Genomic DNA, 23,195 nt, shown 5'->3' with positions numbered 1-23,195 from the left:
TTTACATTTTGTATTACAAATAGACACATGTACCATGTCTATTATATGGACACATAATAGGTGGCTGATTTCTTGTAGCCATTTCTGACTGAGATCAACCAAAACCATCTTCTTTGAGTCATATTTACATCTCATGGAATCAACAAACTAAAGGTTTTCAGACAATGATCAACTTGAGAGCTTCAGTTTTATTCAACATTAGAAATGGTTAACAGTATAATAACCTGTGGTCAAATGCAATTGTACCTCAGCATGTGGGATCCATGGATCCTTCTCCCCTACTAAATACTCACAATGGGTTTTCATGAGATTATACAATTGCAATTAAAGACTAGATAATTGCAAGGCTCCTTTTTTGCTGATGTTTGCGAAGGTTGATGTGTAGAAAAAGTAACATTTCTATAAAACTCTATTCTCCCTGGATTTGACATTTTCACCATCTTCTAAGCGGTTTTACATTCCCAGCAATAAGGAATGCTGTTGAGCCAACAGGGACAATAATAAATCACAGTAAACAGCTTACACATATTTGGCTCTGTCTGAGAAATACTAAAAGTCCCCAAGGATGACAGTTCAGCAGCGTGCATTAGTGGAATTTTAAACAACTGCAATGGGCTTTATAGGGGGCGCTTAAACAGTGATGAAATGTAAAGTATTTCAGATATTTAGAAAAAAAAACAACAAATCAATTCAAGCTGGAATTGTAAATGAAATATCTTTCATATTCAGAACATAATTTTGATATATGTTCACATAAAAAGATAAAACCTACGGCAGTTTACTTCATTACTAATGCCACAACAGAGAGAAGACCAGCTAAGGCTAACCTGAGCTCTGCAGCTCCTTCAGCATGGTCTATATTTGTTGATGACTAGAGGCGGGTTCTCATCTATCCCCTATTCACAAGAACTCATGCAGTGTTTTCATGCAAGAACAAAACACGCTTCTTCTATCAATATGGCAGAGAGAAAGAACATTGACAAATACCATACACTGATTATTTAGTGAATGAGTCTCTGTGTAAGGCTTTGCTGCTGAGCCAACACTTCATAATTCCATTTCCTGGAAGTCAACAAATCATTGAAGATTAACTGTGTGCAAACATCCGTTCAGTGTGGGCAAATCATCTGGGCTCTGCAAGTCTATCGGCTGTTGCATCAGTTTACGTCATTCCTGCTCACGTCGGACAGATTCGTCACATTTCAGTGATATTGGCCTTCGGAGTTCTGACCTCATAATTCCCTGGATCCGCCAAGCTCAGAACATCAGAGCTTTGGGAACGATAATAACCCACTCCTCCCAAAACCACATTACAGAACTTTTGACACAAGTCATTGTGTTGAAACAACGTGTGGGCTGCTCACAAGCTATAGACAACAAAAGGAAAATTTAGAGAGCATCATCTTTGTTTGTGGCTGGCCTGGATCGGGTGTGTCAGACTGAGCAATCGCATCTAACAAGAACATGAACTCAGTGGCTCTTCTGCCAGTGATCAGCTGTGAATGTGTAGTCAGGAGCCGGACTTCAGAAGGAGCTCCAGCACAAGAAATGTAAAAATCTGTTTGCCAATCATGTGATCAGCACTATCTTATTATCAACACTTATTTTGTAGGATGCATTAAAAGATTTTTTTTTTTTTAAAACAACAACTTTGGACTGTTTAACACAAAACCAGAATATTCTAGCGCTGTTTCGTGCCTTGGAAGCAGGCATATATACAATAATATACCAAAAGGACCCATTCAATCTCTGTAAAAAAACAAAAACAAAACTGTGAAACAAGGTTTTTATATAATATGATTCAAAGACGATGACAAAATAATACAAATTAAGCATAAAACTACTGTCTCCCACAAGTCATTAATCACTTGTAATTCTTATCTACATCTTATCTAGGTGCACATCTGGACCAACCTCTATAAAGCACTTCTAACAGCTTACAGTCATCTAAGAAAATCTCACACTTTAATTATATAAGGTGTTTTAATTAAACAGCTCCCACCGTTTTTTCCCCCCAAGGTGAAGAACTGCTGTGGCTCAATTCCAAACAGTAAGAGGAGAATGAAAGGCTTTCTGCTTTGTGTTCTTCAAGTGACATTCATGTGTCTCACAAAAGCAACACGCAACCTAAGAAAGAATACTTTTAAATAGACCTTTAAATTTGAACTTTGTGTTGGAAATATAACTGTCTTTGATCTCTTGTGTTTTATGGGAACTGATAAAATATTTTATCAGTTCAAGGGATTGCTGATTTGCTGGTTTTTACAATGTTGTAGCTTTTCATCAGTTACTCTCAAAGTCTGTGCTTTACATGTTTTATTTTTTAGGAAGTATTTTATACTGGGAATTATTGGTGCCCATGAACTACCATGTTTCTTCTTATGACTAGTTATAGACTTTTATATGAACAGCCGTCTTATGCGAATGCAACGTTGGAAGGGTTTGCTTTTGTCTTGACGTGTCTCTGGTTTTACATGGTAAGATATTGACTGGTCATGATCCTTCAACAGAACCCAACTTCAAAAATCTGAATTGATCCTTCAAGGTGGAATAAAGTCATTATAACTATCTACACGCATGAACCACTTTGGGGGACAACACCTCATCGGTCCTAGGTTGAAACTTGTCTTTTTGCATAGATTCAGCAAGGTGCTACAAATAGTCATCAGAGATTTGTACAATTAGCATCATAGCATTGTTAAGTTACTGCAGATTTGTAGGCTGGTGCAAATCTTCTGCCACATCTTAAAGGTGCTCCCTTGGTTTACGATGTGGGGAAACAGTGAACTTCTTGTCATGCGAAACCAGTTGAGATTTGTGACATGGTGCATCATCCTGCTGGAGGTAATCATCAGAGGATAAGTTGCTGTGGTCATATAGGTATGGAAATGGTCAGCACAATACTCAAGTAAGCTGTGGTCTGAAAACAGTGCTCAGTTGGGGCTCATAGTTGCACCAACAGCCTGAAACCTTGATACAAGGCAGATTGAATTTATGTGTCTTGCCGTTTTTATTTAGCTGCGTTTGTGGGTCAAAGTCACATGTTTCCACTTTGTTTGTTGTTTAAAATTGCCTCTCAATTACTAAATACGTTTTAAATATATCAAAAACAAACAGCTTAGGAGAGAAAATCTTTACATTTTTTATTGTTGCATTGGTTTGCTTAATATATGCAAACCTGCTGTTTTAACATTAAGCACCAAATACAGTGGGAAAATAAGAATTGATCATGTTAACATTTTTCTCAGTAAGTGTTTCTAAGGGTCCTTTTAGCAGGCCATTGAATTAACACCAGATGTCATTAGCCACCCAAGTAAGTCACATAAAAAGGAAAGCCAAACAAATAAGCCCGCAAATTAAGTTATGTGTAATAAAATGGAATGAAATGGGAAATTAACTTTGAAAAGTAGGAAAAGAAGCTGCACAGAGCCACACACAGCCAGGAAACCAGTGAAATCTGCAAGCATGGAGAAAAAACTATGCTTTCTAACAGTGCCAGTTAATATTCTGCTGGTGTAGTTGGTAAAAAAAAATTAAGAAAACGTTTCTCATTACCAAGGATGCCATGATGGATAAGGTCAAAGAGCTCTCTCAAGACTTTTGCAACCCAATTGTTGCCCAGCAAACTGATGCTATTGGTTGCAGATATATTTATAAACTTTTTAATGTTTCACAGTGGACTCTTTGGACCATAATCCCAAAGTGGAAGGACCATAATTTTATTACAAGTGGTCATTGGAAGGTTAATGCCAGATGTTTCACTGAAATACTCAGGGAGTTGTACAAGAGCAAATTACCACTAACAGAGAACTTCAGAAACACCAGCAATTAGCAAGTACAAATTTAATATGAAACCTACAAGTAATGCACTCAACAGTCATGACTTTCATGCAGACTAAGTGCGCTAGGCTCCATTATAAAAAAAAAATGTTGAAGCTTGTTTAAAATTTGCTGTGGATGATCTGTAGAACACAATGAAACCTTGGGAGAAAAGGATCTGACCACACGAGACCAAAACATAACACGTTGATCGTCCAAACAACATGTTTGGGCAAGTGAAACTTCACATCACTTGAAAAACTTAAATCACCAAACTTAAACCCAATTAAAATCCATTGAAAAACAGAGGATCAGAGTATGTGAAAGAGGAATTTATGGACTAATTAGTTTGAATGTCATTTTATGTTGGGATTGCGTGTGTTGTTCCTGACATCTGGTGTGAATTTAATATCAATGGGCTCTTTAGGAATATATGAATTGAGAGAAAACATTCACGTGTTCAACATCTATATTCCCTCTTGTATATTTACAGCTTGACACCTCCACAAATCCTTCAGTTCCTCCATTCATTCCACTTGATTTCCACAGAGGCCATTAAGACACCTTTTAGTTCAAATACGTATAGTCAGTTGACAGTAATGCATAATAAGTGCAATATCTCAAAGTTCAGCTTTGTCAAAGCAAAATATCTCAAATTTGGCACTGATATTTTCCACAAGTCACTTTGGATAAAAAAAAGAAGCTCTCAAGTTGAAAGGACTCCAGGCCCAAAGGTTTTTATGTCTACTCCGTTACAAACTCAGGTTTCCTGGAAGCGTTCTGTTCATTAGTAGTAGTGCACTCTTCCAATAGTCCCTGTTCCCGTCCCCAGGATATCAGGCTGGCCATTCCTCCAGATCTCCCGGATGATCCGTTCTCTCTCCTCCAGCCTCTGTGCGCGCTCCAGCTCCTCAGCTGACGTAAAAACGTTCACACTCAGAGTGCCGTCTGACTGGCTGGTATGATTCCCAACAGGGATTTCTGTGATGGGCAGTGGAACAGAGGCCTCTCCTTCATCCCCTTCCTCATCCTCGTCATCATCGCTTTCCTCATCTTCCACGCTGACGTCTTTTAAGGGGTTCTTTTCAGGCGTGGGGGGAGCGATCTTGGTCCGCGGCTTACAGGATATGCGGATCACCAAGAGGCAGAGGGTCAACACCAGACCGAAACACACTCCGAGGACAAAGTAAAGCCCAAAGCTCTCCGGATTGGCTGCAGAGGAGACACATACAAAGCATGATTTCCCAAGTAGAGTGTTTTACATGCTGAACTTTGCTTCTGTGTTCTGTGCTGAGACTTACCTTTGATGTGTGCAAAAGCTGCAATGCTGTTGCTAAGGAGATCCATTTCTTTTTTCTTAACGTCCATTTTTTTTTGCCTTCAGTTTTTCAAACCTGAAGAACAACAAAAATAAAACACAACATATTTATTCTGAATCTGTAACATAATCTGACTTAAATCACCTGGACTCCTTCAGGTGATTTCCTAATCCCTCCTCCCCTAGGCCTGCATTCTGTTCAATGTCTAAGTGCAAACCTATGACTTCTCAGGGGTGGGTGGTGTCAGACCTCCAAGTCTGTGGCTTCTTGTAGGATCATGATAATACATTTAGGGAAATTGTCTCTGAACCATGGCTCTTATTCAAAAGTATTCATGCACCTTGAACTTTTCCAGTTACACGAACAAACTTCACTGTATTTCATCAAATGGAAAGAAAACAGTGTGGCTTCCATTATCTTTTTAACAACAAAGAAAATAAATAATTCAATCTTCTTTCTGCCTCACTATTGTGCATTGCTTTGTGTTGGCCTACCACTTAACATTCCCCCAAAATACAGTGCAATTTATGACTGTAGTGGGACAAAATGTACAAAAGATCCAATGACTTTCAAAACATAGTAAATCAGGTAAAGTTCATTCTTCCAAGTGGTCAGACAGATCTCCTACGTATCAGAAAAGACTCCAAGATGAATTTGAAAAGAAACCGTTGTATGTCGTATTGTTTGGAGGTTGTGTCCCTAACATTCAAGTGGTCTATCCTTCCTGTATCCTTTCAGTCTGGCGAGCTCTATTGTGTTTGTGTCCATTCATTACATGCACTCATGACTCTTAGCGCTCTTTAGGAAGTTTTTATTCCTAAAGAAAAAGATTCACAAAGAAGCCATGGAGTCGTGAAGGTTAATTCTCTTTTGAAGCACAAATTTTAACATCCAGCAATCCTGGTCTGGTGTTTTGTAGGAAGTAGCCTTTGGCCTTTCAAAATCAATGTTTGTCATATTCGCCATCATTGTGTATCATCATTTTGAAAGTGGATCTATTCCTTGATTTCTTCACTCAGTAGCACTTTGCACGTTGGCTCATTCTGTGCTGTTACTTGACGTTGATGTGTGCAGAAGCTGCGATGCCGTTGAACAACAGCAACAACAAAACCTTGCTGATTTATTCAGATACAAAGCCTCTAAAATGCAAATAAAATCTGTTTTTAGTGTTGCCGTCTGTTTTAAACTTGCAGCATCCATGCTGGATTTTCAGGTTTGGGGAAGGTGAGAAACCATTAATTTTTCTATTTGAAATGGTGACTTTGTGTATTTTTTCAAAAGGTGCATTGAACTTATTCCTTAGTAAGAAATGGATGCAAATTTTCATATTTTTTCTTTTAAAAATGTTTGAGTAACAGAACTTTAAGTCAAACCACATGTCTTGACGGTGCGTCAATCAAATGTCCTTAAATTGCACAAACCAAGTGTTTGCGTTTGCTTTCAACTCTTAATTAAAAACTCTGAGAACTTCAGTGCTTGATCGCTCTCATTATTTAGCTATTCCTGGGAATTATACTACACTCAGCCTTATTTGTTGATGTATTCTGGAAAATAAAGGAATTTAAACACAAAACTACATTTGTAAACCATGTGTAATCTGGTCGACTAATGAACTAAAAGCCATGGCAAGAATTCCACAGCAAAAGCAAACCTATTTACACATTAGAGTTGAGTTTAAAAATGAAACTCACCACAAAACGGAACCCTAGAGAAATTCTTCAGTTGCGACTCATAATGCAAAGCGAGGCTGCAGTGGTCTCGATCCGTTCACTCTCTCCCTTGCTGTTGAATCGGGGCCCTATGATCTTTGGTCTTCAGGCTAAACAGTTCATTTGGCCACCCTGAGATGAGAACAAACACACACACACACGCATACAGACGTCAAGCTACATTAGCAACAAACTCACTGAGGCATCTGCAATGCAAACATGGACAGGGCCTTTGCAGAGTATGCTGCCCAGAATGAGACTGCAGGAAAACCTGCTGATTTCTTGTGTTTGAGTTACTTTTATGTAGCATGATCTGCACAAAAACTTCAAATTCTTTCAGAAAACTGAATGTGGGTTTGTCAATTTATTCCATTTATTTATTTATTTTTATCTGTAATTTGAAGTGTCACTACTCACTACAATTACTTATTACTCTGTAACAGAATAATCCTTTCTTGCTGCTCAATGCTGCAGTATCTTGAACATGCTACAATTCACCATGTTCACAATAAAACTGTCTGTCATTATATGTTATGTAACAGTATAAATATAGAACTGATTTTAATAAAATGTCAAGGAGACATTATTGGCAAATGCTATTCCTAGAATGGTTTGGATTAATATCAGAGCAAAATAAAATCCAGATCAGTACATTGTTAGTAAAAGCTACATAACATGGTGCGTATCACCAGGTGGAGGATGCTGTGAAATATGCTGAGCTGTGTATTTTTTAACCTATACTCCTGTTTAGGAAACACTCCTCTGCCCTCCCTGCTGCTGTTGGTTTAGGAGAGACCCTTTGCTTTCCTGAGCTGATTTTGATCTTGCTGACTCTCCACACAGTGCCTGAGTGAGGCAGTGTTTGGGGAGTGGGAGGGTGAGAAACAGAGCAGCCACTGTGCCAACATGTTTTCCAAGTCACCCCTCACCCCCAACGCTGATGGGAGGAACACGGAGACCTTTTGTTTCGGCACTGAATGGTTGGGACATACCTGGACAAAGTCTTTTGAGCATTTTTCAATTTATGTCACATTTAAAAAAATTACGATGTTCATCTCCACCCTCCTCTATAGTTTATTTCATTCACCTGTAGTACCTCATTTGGCCTCTTCTCACACAGGAATTCAACCAAATTTAGCTTGACCACACAGGAGGATCTATTATCAGTGGGTAATAACAAATGGAGACCTGCTTACAGCTTGTTAAGACCTTTACTAGCCAAGTTGTTTTCTTCCCAGACCAGGGAAATATTAACAGAGTCGATCTCTTTCCAAGCAGCATGTTTAATATCCTATGACTCAACCTTTACTCATTTTTTCCAAGTGTTTATTTTACCATTTAAGACCTTGCCCTACCTTACAGACTTAAAATTAAGGCATTCTCTTTCACTAATGGCCATGCCTAAGTGCCTTGATGAATGTTTTTGTTATATTATGTTTTGATTATTAAATCCAGTAAATGCTATGATGAAAAATAATAGTCCTGCAGGGATTTTAGGACAGAAACATAACAGGCTTATGTAGATTTAAAAATACAAACTACAGCTAAGCAAACAACTATTTATAACTGTGCACGTTAGGTGATATAAAAATGGGAGGATTCTGAATTGTTCTCAAATTGTACAACTTTTAGCACATTTTTGGTTTTGAATATAATGAAACGTAAATAGAAAGAGGAGTGGAAACATGATTTTCCAATTACCTGGTCAAACGTGCAGCAACACATGCTTTCGTGCAGCAACGTCCTGTGACGATAAAGATTTTTTTTTTTCCCTGCTAGCTTATCTTCTGCTCTTTCCTGATTTCACATCCGCAGGTCAAACACAAGCATCCTCTTCCTGAGTTTTTTTGTCAACTGCAGACTGTTTAGGAATCTCTTGACACATTGAGATAGTTTTTTTACTAAGTCTGAAAAACATGCCATACAAATTTTATGAAGCAGAAAACAAAATATAATCCCAGGACAAATGGCAGGCTTGAATTAGTACAAACGTTTTAGGTCAGAGCTGTTCAGGGGAACCAAACTAGAGCTTTGTTGCTGTGACATGGAACCTGGTCAAAGTCTATTTCTGGCAGAGGCTGTTTGCTTTGGTTTAGATGGAGGAGCAGCATGGAAGAAAAACTCCAAATGTGGCACAGTCTTTTTCTGGTCATCCACTTCAAGATAACCACAATTCCTCTTCCTTCTGCCAAAGTCTGTCCCTTTTTGAAGGGAACACATTCAAGTCAACAATTTCCTGCACCGTTGGAGCTATTGTCTAAAATTGGGAGGACCCCATGTCTAAGTTTTCTACTGTATTCAGCTGTCAGCTGTGATGGTCATCAGGACAGTTCAACTTATATCCCAGAAGTGCAACTTAAAGTTGTGTTTAGAGCAAAGAAAACACAAGAAATAAGAAAACTCTGCAGAAAGCTCTCCTTTTTCTGTTCAAAAGAGAAGGAAAAGCAAGCATACTTAAAATACAGTAGAAGTATGTTTCAATGGAAAACATAAATTCCATCATTTGACAAAAACATTCAAGGATGAAATGTTAAAAAGACAGTTTATAATAAGTGAATCAGATGCAATTTAAAAAAATCCCACACAAAATAAAGAGACTTAAATTAGTATTTCTGTCAAACCAAAAAATGTTTTAAACGTTACTGGTTTAAAAAATGTTACAGGTTTTTAGGAATTTAAGAGTGACTCAACTTATAAATTCATGGAAAGAAAAGAAAACTTCTCCAACATTTCCTGTGCTGCTTAAATTAATAAATCTGGGTATCATCTGCATAGTGAGGAACATAGAAATCCTTTGTCCTGATAATATGACCAAAAGAAAACATAATCCATTCAAAAACCACATGGGTCAGTTCCGAAGTGTCAGAGCATAAACCTTTAAAATAATCTCCTTTTTGGGGTGCTTCTTGTCATTCATAAATCATGAATTAAACAGGTAACAGCCTGCAATCGTGAACTTCCAAAGGCAAAGACTGCTCTTCTTAAAACTGGGTTCAAAATGTATTGAAAAAAAATTGTGACACACCATTATATTCTGGCACCTGCAATCATGGCACAAAATCACTTTGATCCTTTTTCTGTCACCTTGTGATGCTGGAGCTGAACTTCAGCAAGATGCCGTCATCAAGTTTAAATTTCTTAATGTATTTGGTTGTTACCATGTGACAGGACCAGATAAAGTTGCCCATAAATCTGCCTTGGAGTCGACATGCAGAACAATTGTTTCTGACTTTTTTAAAGTAGGTAATCAATTGCAACTGAGAAACACGTCATAGCAAAAACTTGTCACAAAATACAATACAGTAATCCTTGATACTTATTTCATAAACTGTACAAAGACCTTCCACAATGAAGAAATCAAAGTCATAAGCCTTCAGTGAATTAACACAGAGAGTCAAGCCACATTTGATTTAAACACAGAAGATAAAAAGGTCAGATTACACAAGGGAGCGAGTCTTGGCTATTTCCCCATTGTAATGACACACGCTGGACCACAGAAAGGGAAGAAGTATTTTTTTATACCTCAAATTTCAGCTAAGCTCCCACAACTGTGGTTAGTCTGGAATGTAACTACACACAATGAAAATAGCTGCATTTCCATTAAATCATATTTTGCTGTTTTGAGTCCACACACAGGCGCTCTCCAGTGAGCAAGATCACAAAGGCTGCCATCAGGATTTATAGCAGCTAGTGTCTTCCCACTTGATTGCGTTCATTAAAACATTTCTGCTTTGATTTGTTGGCTGCTACTGAGCAAACGGCCTGGACTTAATGATCCGTGGCATCAAAAGCAGTCATCTGGGTCATTTATTTACTATTTTCAACTTGCAGAGCACATTCTGAAACGGGCTACAGCAAGTTCCACTTAAATAAATATACTTAATCGTAGCGGTGTCTCAACGCTGCTTATTCAGTCATTCACAATGAAATTCCCTGAACAGCTGAGAAAATGTCAACAGGAGTCTCAAAACTGCCAAAGTATATATCAGCAAATATCTGCTGGAAGGATTTTATGATAATTTTCTTACACCTATAATCGCGCCACAGAAGAGGCTCCAAGTTCTGCAAATATAATTGAACTTTAGTTCTACCCCATGAGAATAAAGGTGCAGGTATTGCTTTTCATTTTGTAAACTGAAACGTAGCCCAGACCAAGTTCTGTGTTTACAGTGTCTGTGAAAGCATTTATGAAGATCAGCAGGGTGAAAGTAATATCCTTCATAAGCCAAACTGAACATTTTGTCTTCTTCAGATCCAGGCATACTATCAAGAGGGATCGCCGGAGAATGCAGGGATGCGCTTCCTCCAAGTTCCTTGGTTGGGAGCTGTGATTGATATTAGTTCTGTTTCCCTCTTGTCAGCGAGGGTTGCTGACATAGACGAAGAGATATTGTTTAATTTGGAAAGAAAACATGAAGGCAGTTCTTATTTAAACTAAGTCTTAGTGCAGATGCTGAGCTTGACCCCGAACAGACGTGTTTGTATTTTCTGCTGAAAGCTGATAAAAAAGGGAAAATATGTAATTTTTTCCTGATGCAGAGAAATGTGTCTTTCAGAGTATTATGGCATCATAAAATTTAAACTATTTAATAAATAATACAAAGGCATGAGGAATGTTCTAACACTGAAAATAATCTGTAATTGACCTGCATTTATCAGAAACGTTGCACCACAAAGTCACAGCAGATGACTGCCGTTCCTTACTGGATCTTCTAGATTACAGTTCAGCAGACAGGAGACTATTATTACTCACCTGCCTCTCAGTGTTTTGTGTTTAGGAGAAAATCCCTTTTTGTTTTTAATAAACAGCAAGCAATTAGTGATGTTTTGTGTGTGAATTTGCATCTTCTGTAAACATTCATAAGAAACTACATCACGGGGGATTAACACACAGCGCTGGGTCTGCCTTTACGTCAATAATGTGGGCTTCAAAAAACAGTCACCTGATGTGAAAAACTCACACTTATGGTCAAGTGCAGGTTTGCTGAGCTCATGTTAATTGGAATAATTACAGTGTGGTTTTCACACCTCTACCTGGGTAAGTGTTATGATTTGCAATGTGAATCTAAAAATAAAGCGGAGCACCAGAAGGAACTGATCTCTGGCATGTCTTGCTGTTTTAGCAAGACATGCAAATCTAGCTAAAAGAGTTTTTTTTATGGTGTCTATTAATGTACTTTAAATAAATGGCTGCCCTATTTAATTCTACGTTAAGAGTTGGTGTAAAACCTGCAGCATATCTACTTGGATTTATGACGTCAGGGCACTTGTCTTAATTTTTCTAACTCAAAACTTAAAAAATGTACTCCTTTTCTAAAATAAAATTTTAAAAAAAGTTATATTAAACATAGTTTTTTTCCCCACAGAATATACACAAAACCTGTGTGTGATAGTGGCACAGAAGTAAAGTGTAAGTGTATGGAGGCGTTGGTCCTCCATGTGGCTGTCATGGGTTCGATTCCTGGTCTTAAGACCTTTGTTTTTCCCTCTTTCTCATAACCCACTTTCCTGTCTGATAACTAATAAACAAAGTGTCACCAAAACCTTTCAAAAAGTATGTGAACAGAACACAAAGATCCACGATCCATTTGGGAAACCAAAAGAATATATACAAAACCTAAAAAAAAAGCCTGTAAGAATGCTAAAGCTTTGATAGTTTTTGATGACTGAGTACTTGTTATAAAAGGTTTTAAACCACTTATCAGGGAAAACTGACTATGAAATTGTTTATTTTTAACACAAATTATATCAGCGTTAGCTCTTGCCTGCTGCCAGTTGCAATTGCAAAGTGTCACGCAATACTAAAGTCAGTCAATTTATGTGGACTGGACATTTGCATATAATAGTTAAGGGATTCTTTTTGTTTATGTGGGACTAAAACAGAATTTTTAAATAATCATATTTTTTCACATGCATCTGTATTCTGCTTTGTGATATACTTTATTCGACACAAACTCATGAATAAATAAATACCAGCTTTTGTTTGAAGGGCACAAACGTTTCCAAGAGCAAACACAAAATCAACCAAATCAGACATTCTTTTCCATTTGTTATTTGACTCCAGACTTTTAGCTTTGTTTGGGATATGCAAACAGCAAATGCTTTGTTGTTAATATAATGCCAGTTTGCTAAGAGTAAAACAAAGAACTCAATCCCATGGTATCCTGAAGGGTGTACCCTAGTGCACTGCTCGTCCTGTGAGGAGCATGTTATGCCGGCTGAGGCAGGTAATGTGAGGGTAATAGAGATGGGGACTGAGCTGGGGGGTTAGGGCAAGTGGTTAATGTAATCCAGATGTGAGGTAGCGTCTGAATGCTTCACTTTGGAAATCCAGAGGATATACAATGCTTTGCCTCCATACGCACCTTATTAAGACACTGAATTAAGCTTACATAGCTTCAAAACCATATTGGAGCAGATAAACATTTACAGGTATCGGTACGTGTGATGTCTCTATGTTAATACTTGAAAGACATCTGTATCTGCTCTTACTTTGCATCCTCACACATTTACAGCTTAATAAATAGAGCTCTTAGCACATTATTGTGATTGATCTGGGTTACTATCCAGAAGCATAAAAACATGAGGTATTTTGTTAAATCTATGAACCCACAAAATTGCTTTATCATTCAAAACACATGCTCGCCCTTTGTTTGACTTGGCCCAAAGAAATCCGTTTATACTACCTATAAATGTGATGCAATGTCTCCAGATTTAACAAGTGTCACTGTGACAGGAATGTGTTTGTGTAAATAAAGTACAGTTAAGGTTGCTAGCATGGTTTAAAGTCCTGTTTGCCAGTGGCTTTGAATGAGCCTACCAACTATTAGCAGACAGGATAACTCCAGCACTGCTATTTGTTATTCGGATCAATTGAATCAGAATATCTTGATATTTTTAAGGTCCAGACAAAACCAGACTAAAAATCAAACCCTAACATTGTAGAGTCATTAATGATAACATCGCGCTATAGCCTTTTAATCTGTATTTCAGTCATCTATGTATTTGAAATGAGTATGTAGCATGGTCTATTTTGTTGCAAAGTTTTGATAAAGACTTGATGATATTCAAAGTAAAGTTTTTTTTTGTCATTTGATAAAATTGAGACTGTGAAAATGTATTCCTAACATCCAGTTGATTAATATTGACTGGACTCACGTTACTTTAAATTTACTTCAAATCAAAGTTGTATATTTTGTACTCTAGATGTGCAACAACCAAATTTGCACAAGTACCGATGTGAGAAGGGGCAAAACGACCCCCACTGTGGCAAGCCAAATATGAAACAGAGTAGCAGGAGCCTTAACCTTAATGTTTTTGTGTTGTGTTCGATTCAAACGGGACTCTGGCTGGACCTTTTCAAAGCTAGCATGTCGGGAGAAACATGTTGAAATTTTAGGAATTACTTTAAATCTGTCAGGGATTTGAATAAGTCTGGGCTTAACCATGTCAGTATTCATATAAGTGACAAGAACAGGGGTGAATGTTGAGGCCAACGTTTGAGGTTTAACTTGTCAAACATTTTGTCGAAGCTAAATAGGGGATCTTAATAAATGTACATGTAGGCAAAAAGTTTGAGAAGTGCATGTCGTTTTGACAGAAGACAGAAAAAAAAACTTCAAAGTCAATTTTATATGCTTCAGTATGATCATGGGAGGAATGCATTTGTATATACAGTCATCGCACTGTGTAAAAATATATTAAACTGAGAAATAATGTAGTTTTTTATACTCTGACTTCATGTTGGATAAAGCAGCTAATAATACCATCTTTGAACAGTCAGCAATAGAAACATGAACCATGGTTTTTGAAGACATATTTGGATGATGAATGTTCACAACAGCTAGGGGTCTAAGAGATCTGCTGATGATCATCTGATGTGGTGTGACTTTCTGCTCCGTTTAGCCAATTTTACTGCATTTCAGCTGCTCATTGGAAAATACCTACTTATCCAGTTTTGCTAGAAGGTTTAAGTCCAGTTCCTAAGTGCAGAATACTGAGCAATATTAAAAAAAATAAATCAATCAAAATAGATCCACTGCTCTTACCCACGACTAGAGCTTTTGAAAGTAGTGTGGCTACAAAACTGATATGTGATAAACTTAATCTGTCACACTGAATTGTCTTGCCTTGAGCTGTTGTGAAATGATCATTACAAACAGCCTTAGCACACTTTTCACCCCGTCTTTAACAGGAAGTTGTGTTTATCTCTTGTCTTTGTGCAGTGCTGTCTTCAGGTGCCCTTTTCTCTTAGTTTACCTTGACTGAGACTGGACTGAAACTTTGTGCAATCACCTTGCAAACAGGCTGGCACCATGGGAGCTTAGACAAGCGAGTCAAATCAGATCTCAACCTTTGACCTCGGGGTAAATAAAGTACGTTAACAACCAGACTCTGGACAGATAAGGCATGCCGGGTGATAAATGAGACTGTGGGGCTTCGGGTAAAAGGAAAGTCTGCCAACTTGACCAGCCTAAAGAGGTCACAGAGAAGTCAACACTCCTCAGGCGTCTATGCTCGAAGGTGTTATTTACCTAACTTTTACACTCATTCAATGAGGGGTTATCAGATTGAGAAGAGGAGATGCAGTTAAAGTGCTGCCAGCCTGTTCAGACTGACTGGATTAGACACAGAAGAGAAGAGGCCCAATCCCACCTCCACCCATCACCTCCCTGCTCCGTCTCCTCTGACAGGAGGTGCTAACCACAAGCATCCGTCACAGACAGAAGGAGATATGAAAACTGACTGAAGCATATGGACAGCTGATGTTGCGCAAGAACGCTTGTAGAAGATAATATAAGTTGAATGAGAACCATATGAAGCGGTGCACAAGTGTAGCTCTTGCTTTTAAAAACCTGTCTCTGTCAAAGAAACAAAAAAAAATAACTGACCTGAGAATTTACACAACAGATTGTTTTTGTTTCATCAAAACAGCGACAAACCAGTCATTAAATAACGTGCAGCTGCACCGGAAAGCCATTAGCAGGCTCCCCTGTCCCTCTGCTTCAATATTCTGTTTGCACCGGTTCACTTATTGCGAACGGAAAACACACGTATGAGGGAGGACCACACAATGATGCTCTGTTTGGATGGATATCCTGCTCAGATAATGCCTGGTTTTGACAAAAACAGTAGTTTAATCTATGACAACATATGGTTGTTATTATGAGCATCACATGTAAAAGCTGAGTGAGTCTTTGTTTCCAAAACTCTCCCAAATTCTTTCATATTCAACAGAGCTTACCAAGTGGAAACAATCGTAGAACAGGGTTTAGTTTTTTTTTCCTCAAGAATAAGGAAGTTTTCCAACACAGGCGCCTCCTTAACAGCTACAGTTTTAACAATCAGCAGAGCATTTAAACTTTAACAGAGGGCTGCATTGTATGTTACGCAGGGGTTTCTATGGTACTACATACACACTGAAACAAACTGTCAAACTCACTGGTAGGTGATGAGAGGAAAACGTCCCAGACGAAGTTGTTCAGTCCACGCCGAGATCCTCAGACGAACTGCAAATCTTCTTTCCCTCCACAAACACATTTACAAGCAGTCCTGGCTGTTTCACGCTTTCTGCTGTCCCGAACAACTTGTGTGTGAGCGTGTGTGTGTGTATGTGTGTGTGTGTCTCCGCCTGCAGTGCGTGTTCAGAGTCTGGGGAAGAGGTGGTAACTTTTTCTCAAACTTGGAGAATGAGTGAGCAACAGAGTTTTTCTCTCTCTCCCGGCTTGGGTCTGCAAGGAGCAGGAAATCTGTCATACTATCCCTCCTTCACATGGAAAAAAAGAGGAACAGCCTAAAAAGGGCAAACTCAAGGAAGAAGGGAGGGATAAGAACTGTGGTCTGTGTGTGTGTTGCGGTGTGGATTTGTGGGTGTGAGGGGGGCTTTCCCTTTGTTGTTAAGGAAAAAAGGGCAACCCTTAGGCAAATAAGCCAAGTCTCTCCATGGTGACTCCAATGTGACAGGGATGAAAAAAAATCATAAACAAGAAAATAGTGTTGTGAACTTCTATTTATATTTTCCAAAAGATAAAGTTCCAATGGGCACACGTGAATTTATTTTGGAAAAACACTATTTGCATTGTTTTACTCGACATGTCTTATTAGAACTAAGCAAGTTTCGCTCTTCTTTTTTGAAAATATCAAACTTGAGCCAGTTGGTAGTATAACAAATAGAGTCTTGGTAAATAAACAAGCCCTTTAAAATGTCAGGTTATAAATACAGTTGGGTCATTTGTAACCTTCAAAAGAAAAGGTTGGAAGGCTTTGTTTAATTTGGACAAATACACTCTCATAACTCCTTCACAAACAGCCTCGAAAAAGCAGAACTGTGCAACAAGCATGAAACAAAGCGCTGTGAGGTTACGCGCCATTATATTGTACAAGGCAATAAAAAGCTATTGAGGAATGCTGAGAGACATAGATAACGTCTTATATCTATGAATACATTAAGGGTGCCGTGGTTTAAATTACATTTTTTTAAAAATGACAATGGTTTTGAATATAAATTTTGATGTAAAGCAGAGATTTCAAGTCCAAGTAGTGTCAAACAAATTGAGGGGCATATCCAAGTCCAGTCACAAGTTACTGAGGGGTAAGGACATGTTTATTCCTAAGAATTTAAGAAGGAAGTGCTTATCAATGCACAAGCATTTGAGAGGTGAGTCCAGGTCAAGTTAAAGTCTTTGAGGGATACGTTCAGAGGAATGTTATCTGTCTAAAAATGTGAAAGCCGAACCAGTGACCAACCTAATAAACACTCTAAACATTTTATATCTTGGTAAGCTTAAAATATGCACTTTAATAGGTCATTAGGAAGGTTTAGAATAAAACACGGTAAATATGTTTCATTAAGTATTAACAAACAAATGGCTTCTACCGCGATATTTATGTAAAATTAAAGTAACGTCTAATATAAAAAAACAGTTTGATGCTCTCTGGCATCTTGCTTTGAGCTCAGAGTCTGAGAGGCTTTTCCTTTATCAAACACATTTTTTTGCCTCTCATTTAGTGGAAATATTGATGTTGATGATACTTTCTCCAAATTAACTTTTTTCAACCTTTATAGCGCCACTGTTGAAAATGAGGCTCTAACATTCACAAATGACATTGAAATAAAATCCAGTCCAACATCTGGTTTGAGGTGATTCCTCTGGAACCTGCTGGAGGAAAAACATCCCAACTTCAGAAGATGCACTTTAACCTAACAGAGCTCTGTGGATGAGAGTCAGGGTGAGGAGGCGCCATGTTAGGAAGAGAAGTGGAAGCTGCAGGATCTTCAGAACAAACAGGTCATGATGCTGGGCTACTGATTATCCCTCTGTCTGGACACAGGATCAATAGAACCAGTTTAAAAGCTAAATAAACGGTTATTAGTCAGACATGGAAAACTGGGATGCAGTCCATGCCATGATGTTCAGGATTTAGGTCTCATGGCATCTCAAGGTGTCAACATTGCAGCCAGTGGGCTGAAGGAGGAAATACAGCTTTATTTTGTAGCAATTCAAGAGCTACCAGCTTTTATCAATTCACTATATATATATATATATATATATATATATATATATATATATATATATATATATATATATATATATATATATATATATATATATATTATTTTTTTTTTATTTATTTTTTTTATTTATTTATTTATTTATTTATTTATTTATTTATTTATTTTTGTCATAGTACCCCCAAGAATTCAAGAATTTAAAACTACTTTCACCTCTGCCTTCGCTTATGTCCCTGTGTGTTGGACTTTTGGCTGCCTTGAGTGGTGCTTTGTGTTTGTCTGCTGGTCCAACAGCCTCTCCGCAGGAGGAAGGAAGACCAAAGGCTCCAAAAAGCCACACGTACGTGTGTGTTGACATGCTCAAATCTACACAAAGGATTGCTGACCCACTTCATCCGATGCCATGGCCACAATAGTGTTCAATCATTTTCATGAAGAAACTCATCTCCTGGCTCCTCAGTCAGGTCCATATTGGTCGGAAATTGTTAAGTAGAAGTGATGAGGAACACATTAAAGAAACTGACAGAACTTGTTAATGGTTGGTTGGGTTGTCTTAAATTGTCTGACTGTATTTTGTCAACACCAAAACCTTTTCTGCATGCTCCTTTCTTGCCATTTTTTAAATAGTGTACACATGGGAAAAGACATACATGTGGTTTAATATTGAACTTTGTGACGCATGGTGCTTACAGTATAATTTATGATTTATATTTTGGACTTCAAACGTTTGCAAAACTCACACTACCTCCCTTTGCTACAGAGGCCAGCTTTAATGAGAAGACTGAACAGTTTTGGTGAAAGCAGCGTCTCTGGGAACAGCATAAACATGTAATCACTGTAAATGTCAGCTGTTGTGCTGCAGGAGTTGACATTCTAATTGCAAACAGTTGCAAGCTACATAAGAGAAAAATATCAGTCTTCACAACAGATTTCATCAGTGACTGACCAAACAAGAGGTGACCATGCCGTAAAGTGCATGACATATGTAATATATCTCATTTTGCAGCAGCCACTTTGCAAATGGTCTTAGTACCAACATTTTGCCAGCTGTGTTCCATCTCAGTGGGCAAAGCTGTAAATCCTCATGGCAACAGTCTTCTGTCTCCACCAAATTTTATTAAAGCCATGCGCTTGAGAGAACGTGGTGACATTTTGTATTAGGGTTGCTTGTAGTCTTCTTGGGGAAAAAAGGGGAAGAAAAGCTGAGAATAATAAATTCCAGAGATGGTTTTACTCTCCTAAAGGGTCATTTTTGGAGCAGAGCTCTTATCAATGTTCCAACCTGCTGTGGAGTATTATCTCCGTTACTAACCTGAGAAGCCAGGCAGTGAAAAGCTCTGGATATAGTGTGTTTAGCTGAAATCACGCTGAAATACACACCCAGTGGGCTTTCAGGCTCATCAATCCAAATCAGGTTTCCTCCCACTGCTTTTCTCTTGGGTTACAGCTGCTCCCTCACGTCTTTTAAACCTTACAGCCAGAGTACAGCGCCTTGCAAATGCATTAGTGCTCCTTGAACCTTTCACATTTTGTCACATTACAAACACAAACCACGTTATTTGGATTTTATGTAACAGACAGCGACAACATGGTACAGCATAAATTTGAAGTGGAAGAAAAAAAAGGCTTTCAGTACTTTCCTGAAAAAAATATGCTTCTTAACAGCTTGGCAGGCGTTTACGTTCAGTCTCCCAAAGTCTTTGTAGAACCACCAGCAGTGGGACATATCTCTTCCACATTTCTCCCATTTTTTTTCCTTTTGCAAAATAGCTCAAGACCAGTCAGACTTTATGCAAAGCAATCTAACATATGTATGTTCTTTCTTCTAAATGGTTGATGATTCTTCCATCTCCATGAGTTGCAAAGGGAATCATTTGTTTAGGGTGATGCGCAATGTGATTGTTTTCACACATAACATTTTAAAAGTGTTTCCAACTCCTCCAGTGCCAATATCCTGCAACATTTGGATGTGTCCCTGCTCCAACACACCTGAATCAAATTTACCTCCTTAGTTTTCCAAAGCCTTGGTCATTAACCATTCATTTCATTCAGACGTGTTGGAGAAGGGATGCGTCCAAAAGTTTTATATCAAGGGGGCTGAGTACCTAAGCATGTTTCAGTGTCTTTCTCCTACTTCCCAGACGCAAACTAATTTGCACTGGTGTATCACATATGTTTTGCAAGACACTGAAAACCTAACCCATTCTGGTAGGTTCATCGATTAAGAGTTGTAGAGGCTCCCTCATGCCTGGGTTTAAATCTTTCCATGTGCTGCTTCAGTGATCATATTCCTGCTTGCATCTCTGACTGGCTGGCAGACATCTGCTCACCCGTGGGGCTGATTTGTATCCCTCTGTTTGAGGAATAAGTTAGCAAATGGGGTAAAACATTAGGGGGAAGCACAGTAAGAGAAGGGCACAAATGACAGGGGAAGGGGTAAAAAAAAATCAAGAATAAAAGAGAAATGAGAGAAGTCTAATTACAGGGCACCTGTGACTTTCAAGACACGTTTTCCTGGATTATGTGATGACAAACCAAAGCGTGTAACTAGACGAGAGCCTGTTGCAGAGGCGGGGACAGGCTGGGATATGTTCAGGCAGACTGGGGAGGGTCCGCCTGCAGGTGAGTAAAGGGTGAAAGAAGAAGTGAGGTGTGTAAATCCAGAGCTGGTGGCGAGATTTAAACAAGATGCCACTCGTCCTCAAAGCTCACTGCTGGGATGAAGTGAAGCATTGCAGGCCAAACAAATTCCATAATAATACAAATTACAGACTTTCGCATGGATTAGTGTTTGCAGTTTGAGTTTCATGCAAGACGCCTCGCCCAGTTGTTTTCTAAAGGTTGCCATGCACAGCTTTTGTTGGTGGTTTCAATTGTAAGGATGTTGTCTGAATAAACAGTAAATGGACACCTGATGGAAGTCAAGGCTTGGCCTGCTAATACACAAAGCAAAAACTGAACTGAGATCTGAGATAAGAAAGACATACCTGCAGGTTTGTTTTCTGCAGCTTGCAAGATTACCATAATTCAAATGTAACACGAAAGCAGAAGACTGTGTTTCATAATGTACATCCTCTCTTATATTACAGCAAATCTGGCTTGCAAGAATATTGACATGATAACACAAGGGTTAATGCAGCTAATCATCCAGCCTGACAGTGTACAATCTCTCTGGCGTTCACAAACTGCTCATTAAATCTCCAGTAAATTAATGCAATCCAGGTCGGTGTTCTCATGTTCTTCCCACACCTTCTTTCCACGGCATGAAAACACATGTCTCCGTGTTTGGCCTCTGTGCATCCCACCCACCCCCATATAATGTGTACTGGAGGCCTCTGCCAGCAGAAGTAGCTTTAATGGGGCAGATGGGATCTGGAAGCGAGGGGCTCCTGTGCTGGTGTTTGGTTTGGGATCATAACTCTGATCTCCCTCCTGCTGAGGTTTTCCATTCCAAGCCTTAATATTTTAACATTTGCAGAAGAGTACGCAAGAAAACACAAAAGTACTTATTATCTTACAAAGATAAGATTATCTTTGTAAGATAATCTTATCTTACAAAGGTAAGATTATCCATGATGGATTGTCCATAAGAGCAAAAATCATTAGTTTAGATCAATTTAAGCAAACTATCTGGCTATACTCAAGGGGCTGAAAATGTAGATTTATTTCCAAATCATTGAAGATCATAGCAGTGATACAAAAATTAATAAACTCCTCAACCTACTTTTATTTTGAGGCAAAGATTCCCTTAAAATCCAAGTCCTTGATTCCAGCTACAATTTTGTTTAACTTTGATGAATTATCTGAAACTTGTGTCCAGGCTTTGACTTTCTAAGCATAATGTCAGTAATTATCTTCCTCTCCCTCCTTTTGTTGGCATCGTTTTCTTAAACGGTAGATATAATAAGAAAATAAACAAGTGATTGAGCAAGTTATATACATTACTGCAAACATATTGTACATGTATTCTGTGATAGATCAACACAATTTAGTGTGCAACTGCAGCAGAAGAAAAAATAATAATTTTTGTAAAAGCCTGTCTTTAAATTATCAAGCAATATCCCAAACTTTAAGCATCTTATAGAGAAAATTCAGTTTATCTTTTGAGAATAGAAAGAGCAGCAAAACTGCAAATCAAAGAAATAGCCACATAGCCATTCTTTTCATTTCACAATTGTGTGCTACTTTTTGTTGTCTACAAGACTACATTCTTTCAAAATACTATGAAATTAGTGGTGGCAAAATGCAAAATGTTTTTGTGTATGAATACATTTGCTAAAGACTGTCTGAATAAACAGAGCCTTGTACTCTCACCCATCTAAAATGTTAGACCATGGCAATGTCAACTTAGTTCTTGTTTTCTTTTTAAAGATGTTTTGAAGTAGCTTAAAATGGAATCAAATATAAAAATAAACACTTTGTGACAGACTGCAAAATCTCTCTAACTTTCAAAGAATGTTTGAACAGTAGACACGAGACAGATAAGAAGCCAAAAAAAGTATTTTCTTTTAGCTTCAGAAAGAGGCCGAATCACCCCAACCTCCAATCCCAGCATCCAAGCTCAGTTCCAAAAGGACAAATATTTAGAAGGATCACTCACCTCTGCTGGGTGGGGAATGAATCAGGAAAGATTATGCAGAAACATGCCTGCACGAAAGAAACATGAATCAAAACTCCCATGATACAATATTTATTTTTTTTATGGAGCAGCCAATAACTTCTACCCATGTGAAGACGTAAAAATGTGGGTAATGTAGCAAAGGACCCAAATACAGAAATACAAATATGAACTATGTATTCATCTATCGATCAACAGATAAGTTTTCCATGACTGGG

The 23,195-nt window shown here is 38.2% G+C and overlaps 1 protein-coding gene and 1 long non-coding RNA gene across 3 annotated transcripts; both read right to left on the bottom strand.

The window, feature by feature from the left end:
* Nucleotides 1-168: 168 nt before the first annotated feature.
* Nucleotides 169-16,591, bottom strand: eva1ba (eva-1 homolog Ba (C. elegans)). 2 transcript variants are annotated; one of them, XM_008431107.3, is made up of 4 exons: nt 16,290-16,591; nt 6,830-6,979; nt 5,121-5,213; nt 169-5,031 (listed from the first exon to the last, which is right to left on the bottom strand). In XM_008431107.3, the coding sequence occupies exons 3-4, from the start codon at nt 5,185-5,187 to the stop codon at nt 4,607-4,609; spliced, it is 492 nt and encodes a 163-aa protein (XP_008429329.1). In that variant the 5' UTR covers nt 5,188-5,213; nt 6,830-6,979; nt 16,290-16,591; the 3' UTR covers nt 169-4,606. The 2 variants fall into 2 exon arrangements, with proteins under 2 accessions (XP_008429329.1, XP_081453524.1); XM_081597398.1 differs by lacking the exon at nt 16,290-16,591 and adding an exon at nt 8,549-9,243.
* A 2,407-nt stretch (nt 16,592-18,998) lies between these two features.
* LOC145547654 (uncharacterized) lies at nt 18,999-21,807 on the bottom strand. The gene is made up of 2 exons (XR_014083951.1): nt 20,850-21,807; nt 18,999-20,712 (listed from the first exon to the last, which is right to left on the bottom strand). It is a non-coding gene; the product is annotated as an uncharacterized LOC145547654 (long non-coding RNA).
* Nucleotides 21,808-23,195: the final 1,388 nt, after the last annotated feature.

Source organism: Poecilia reticulata, chromosome 16, assembly GCF_904066995.2.
Source record: "Poecilia reticulata chromosome 16, P_reticulata-male-v2, whole genome shotgun sequence".
NCBI lineage: Eukaryota > Metazoa > Chordata > Actinopteri > Cyprinodontiformes > Poeciliidae > Poecilia > Poecilia reticulata.
Note: the sequence above shows the minus strand (reverse complement) of the source record. Positions and strands in the feature narration are given on the sequence as shown.

Coding starts and splice junctions, on each gene's coding strand:
- eva1ba (XM_008431107.3), bottom strand. CDS start 5,187: ATGGACGTTAAGAAAAAAGAAATGGATCTCCTTAGCAACAGCATTGCA. Junction 5,032..5,120: donor AGCTTTTGCACACATCAAAG/GTAAGTCTCAGC, acceptor TCTCCTCTGCAG/CCAATCCGGAGAGCTTTGGG.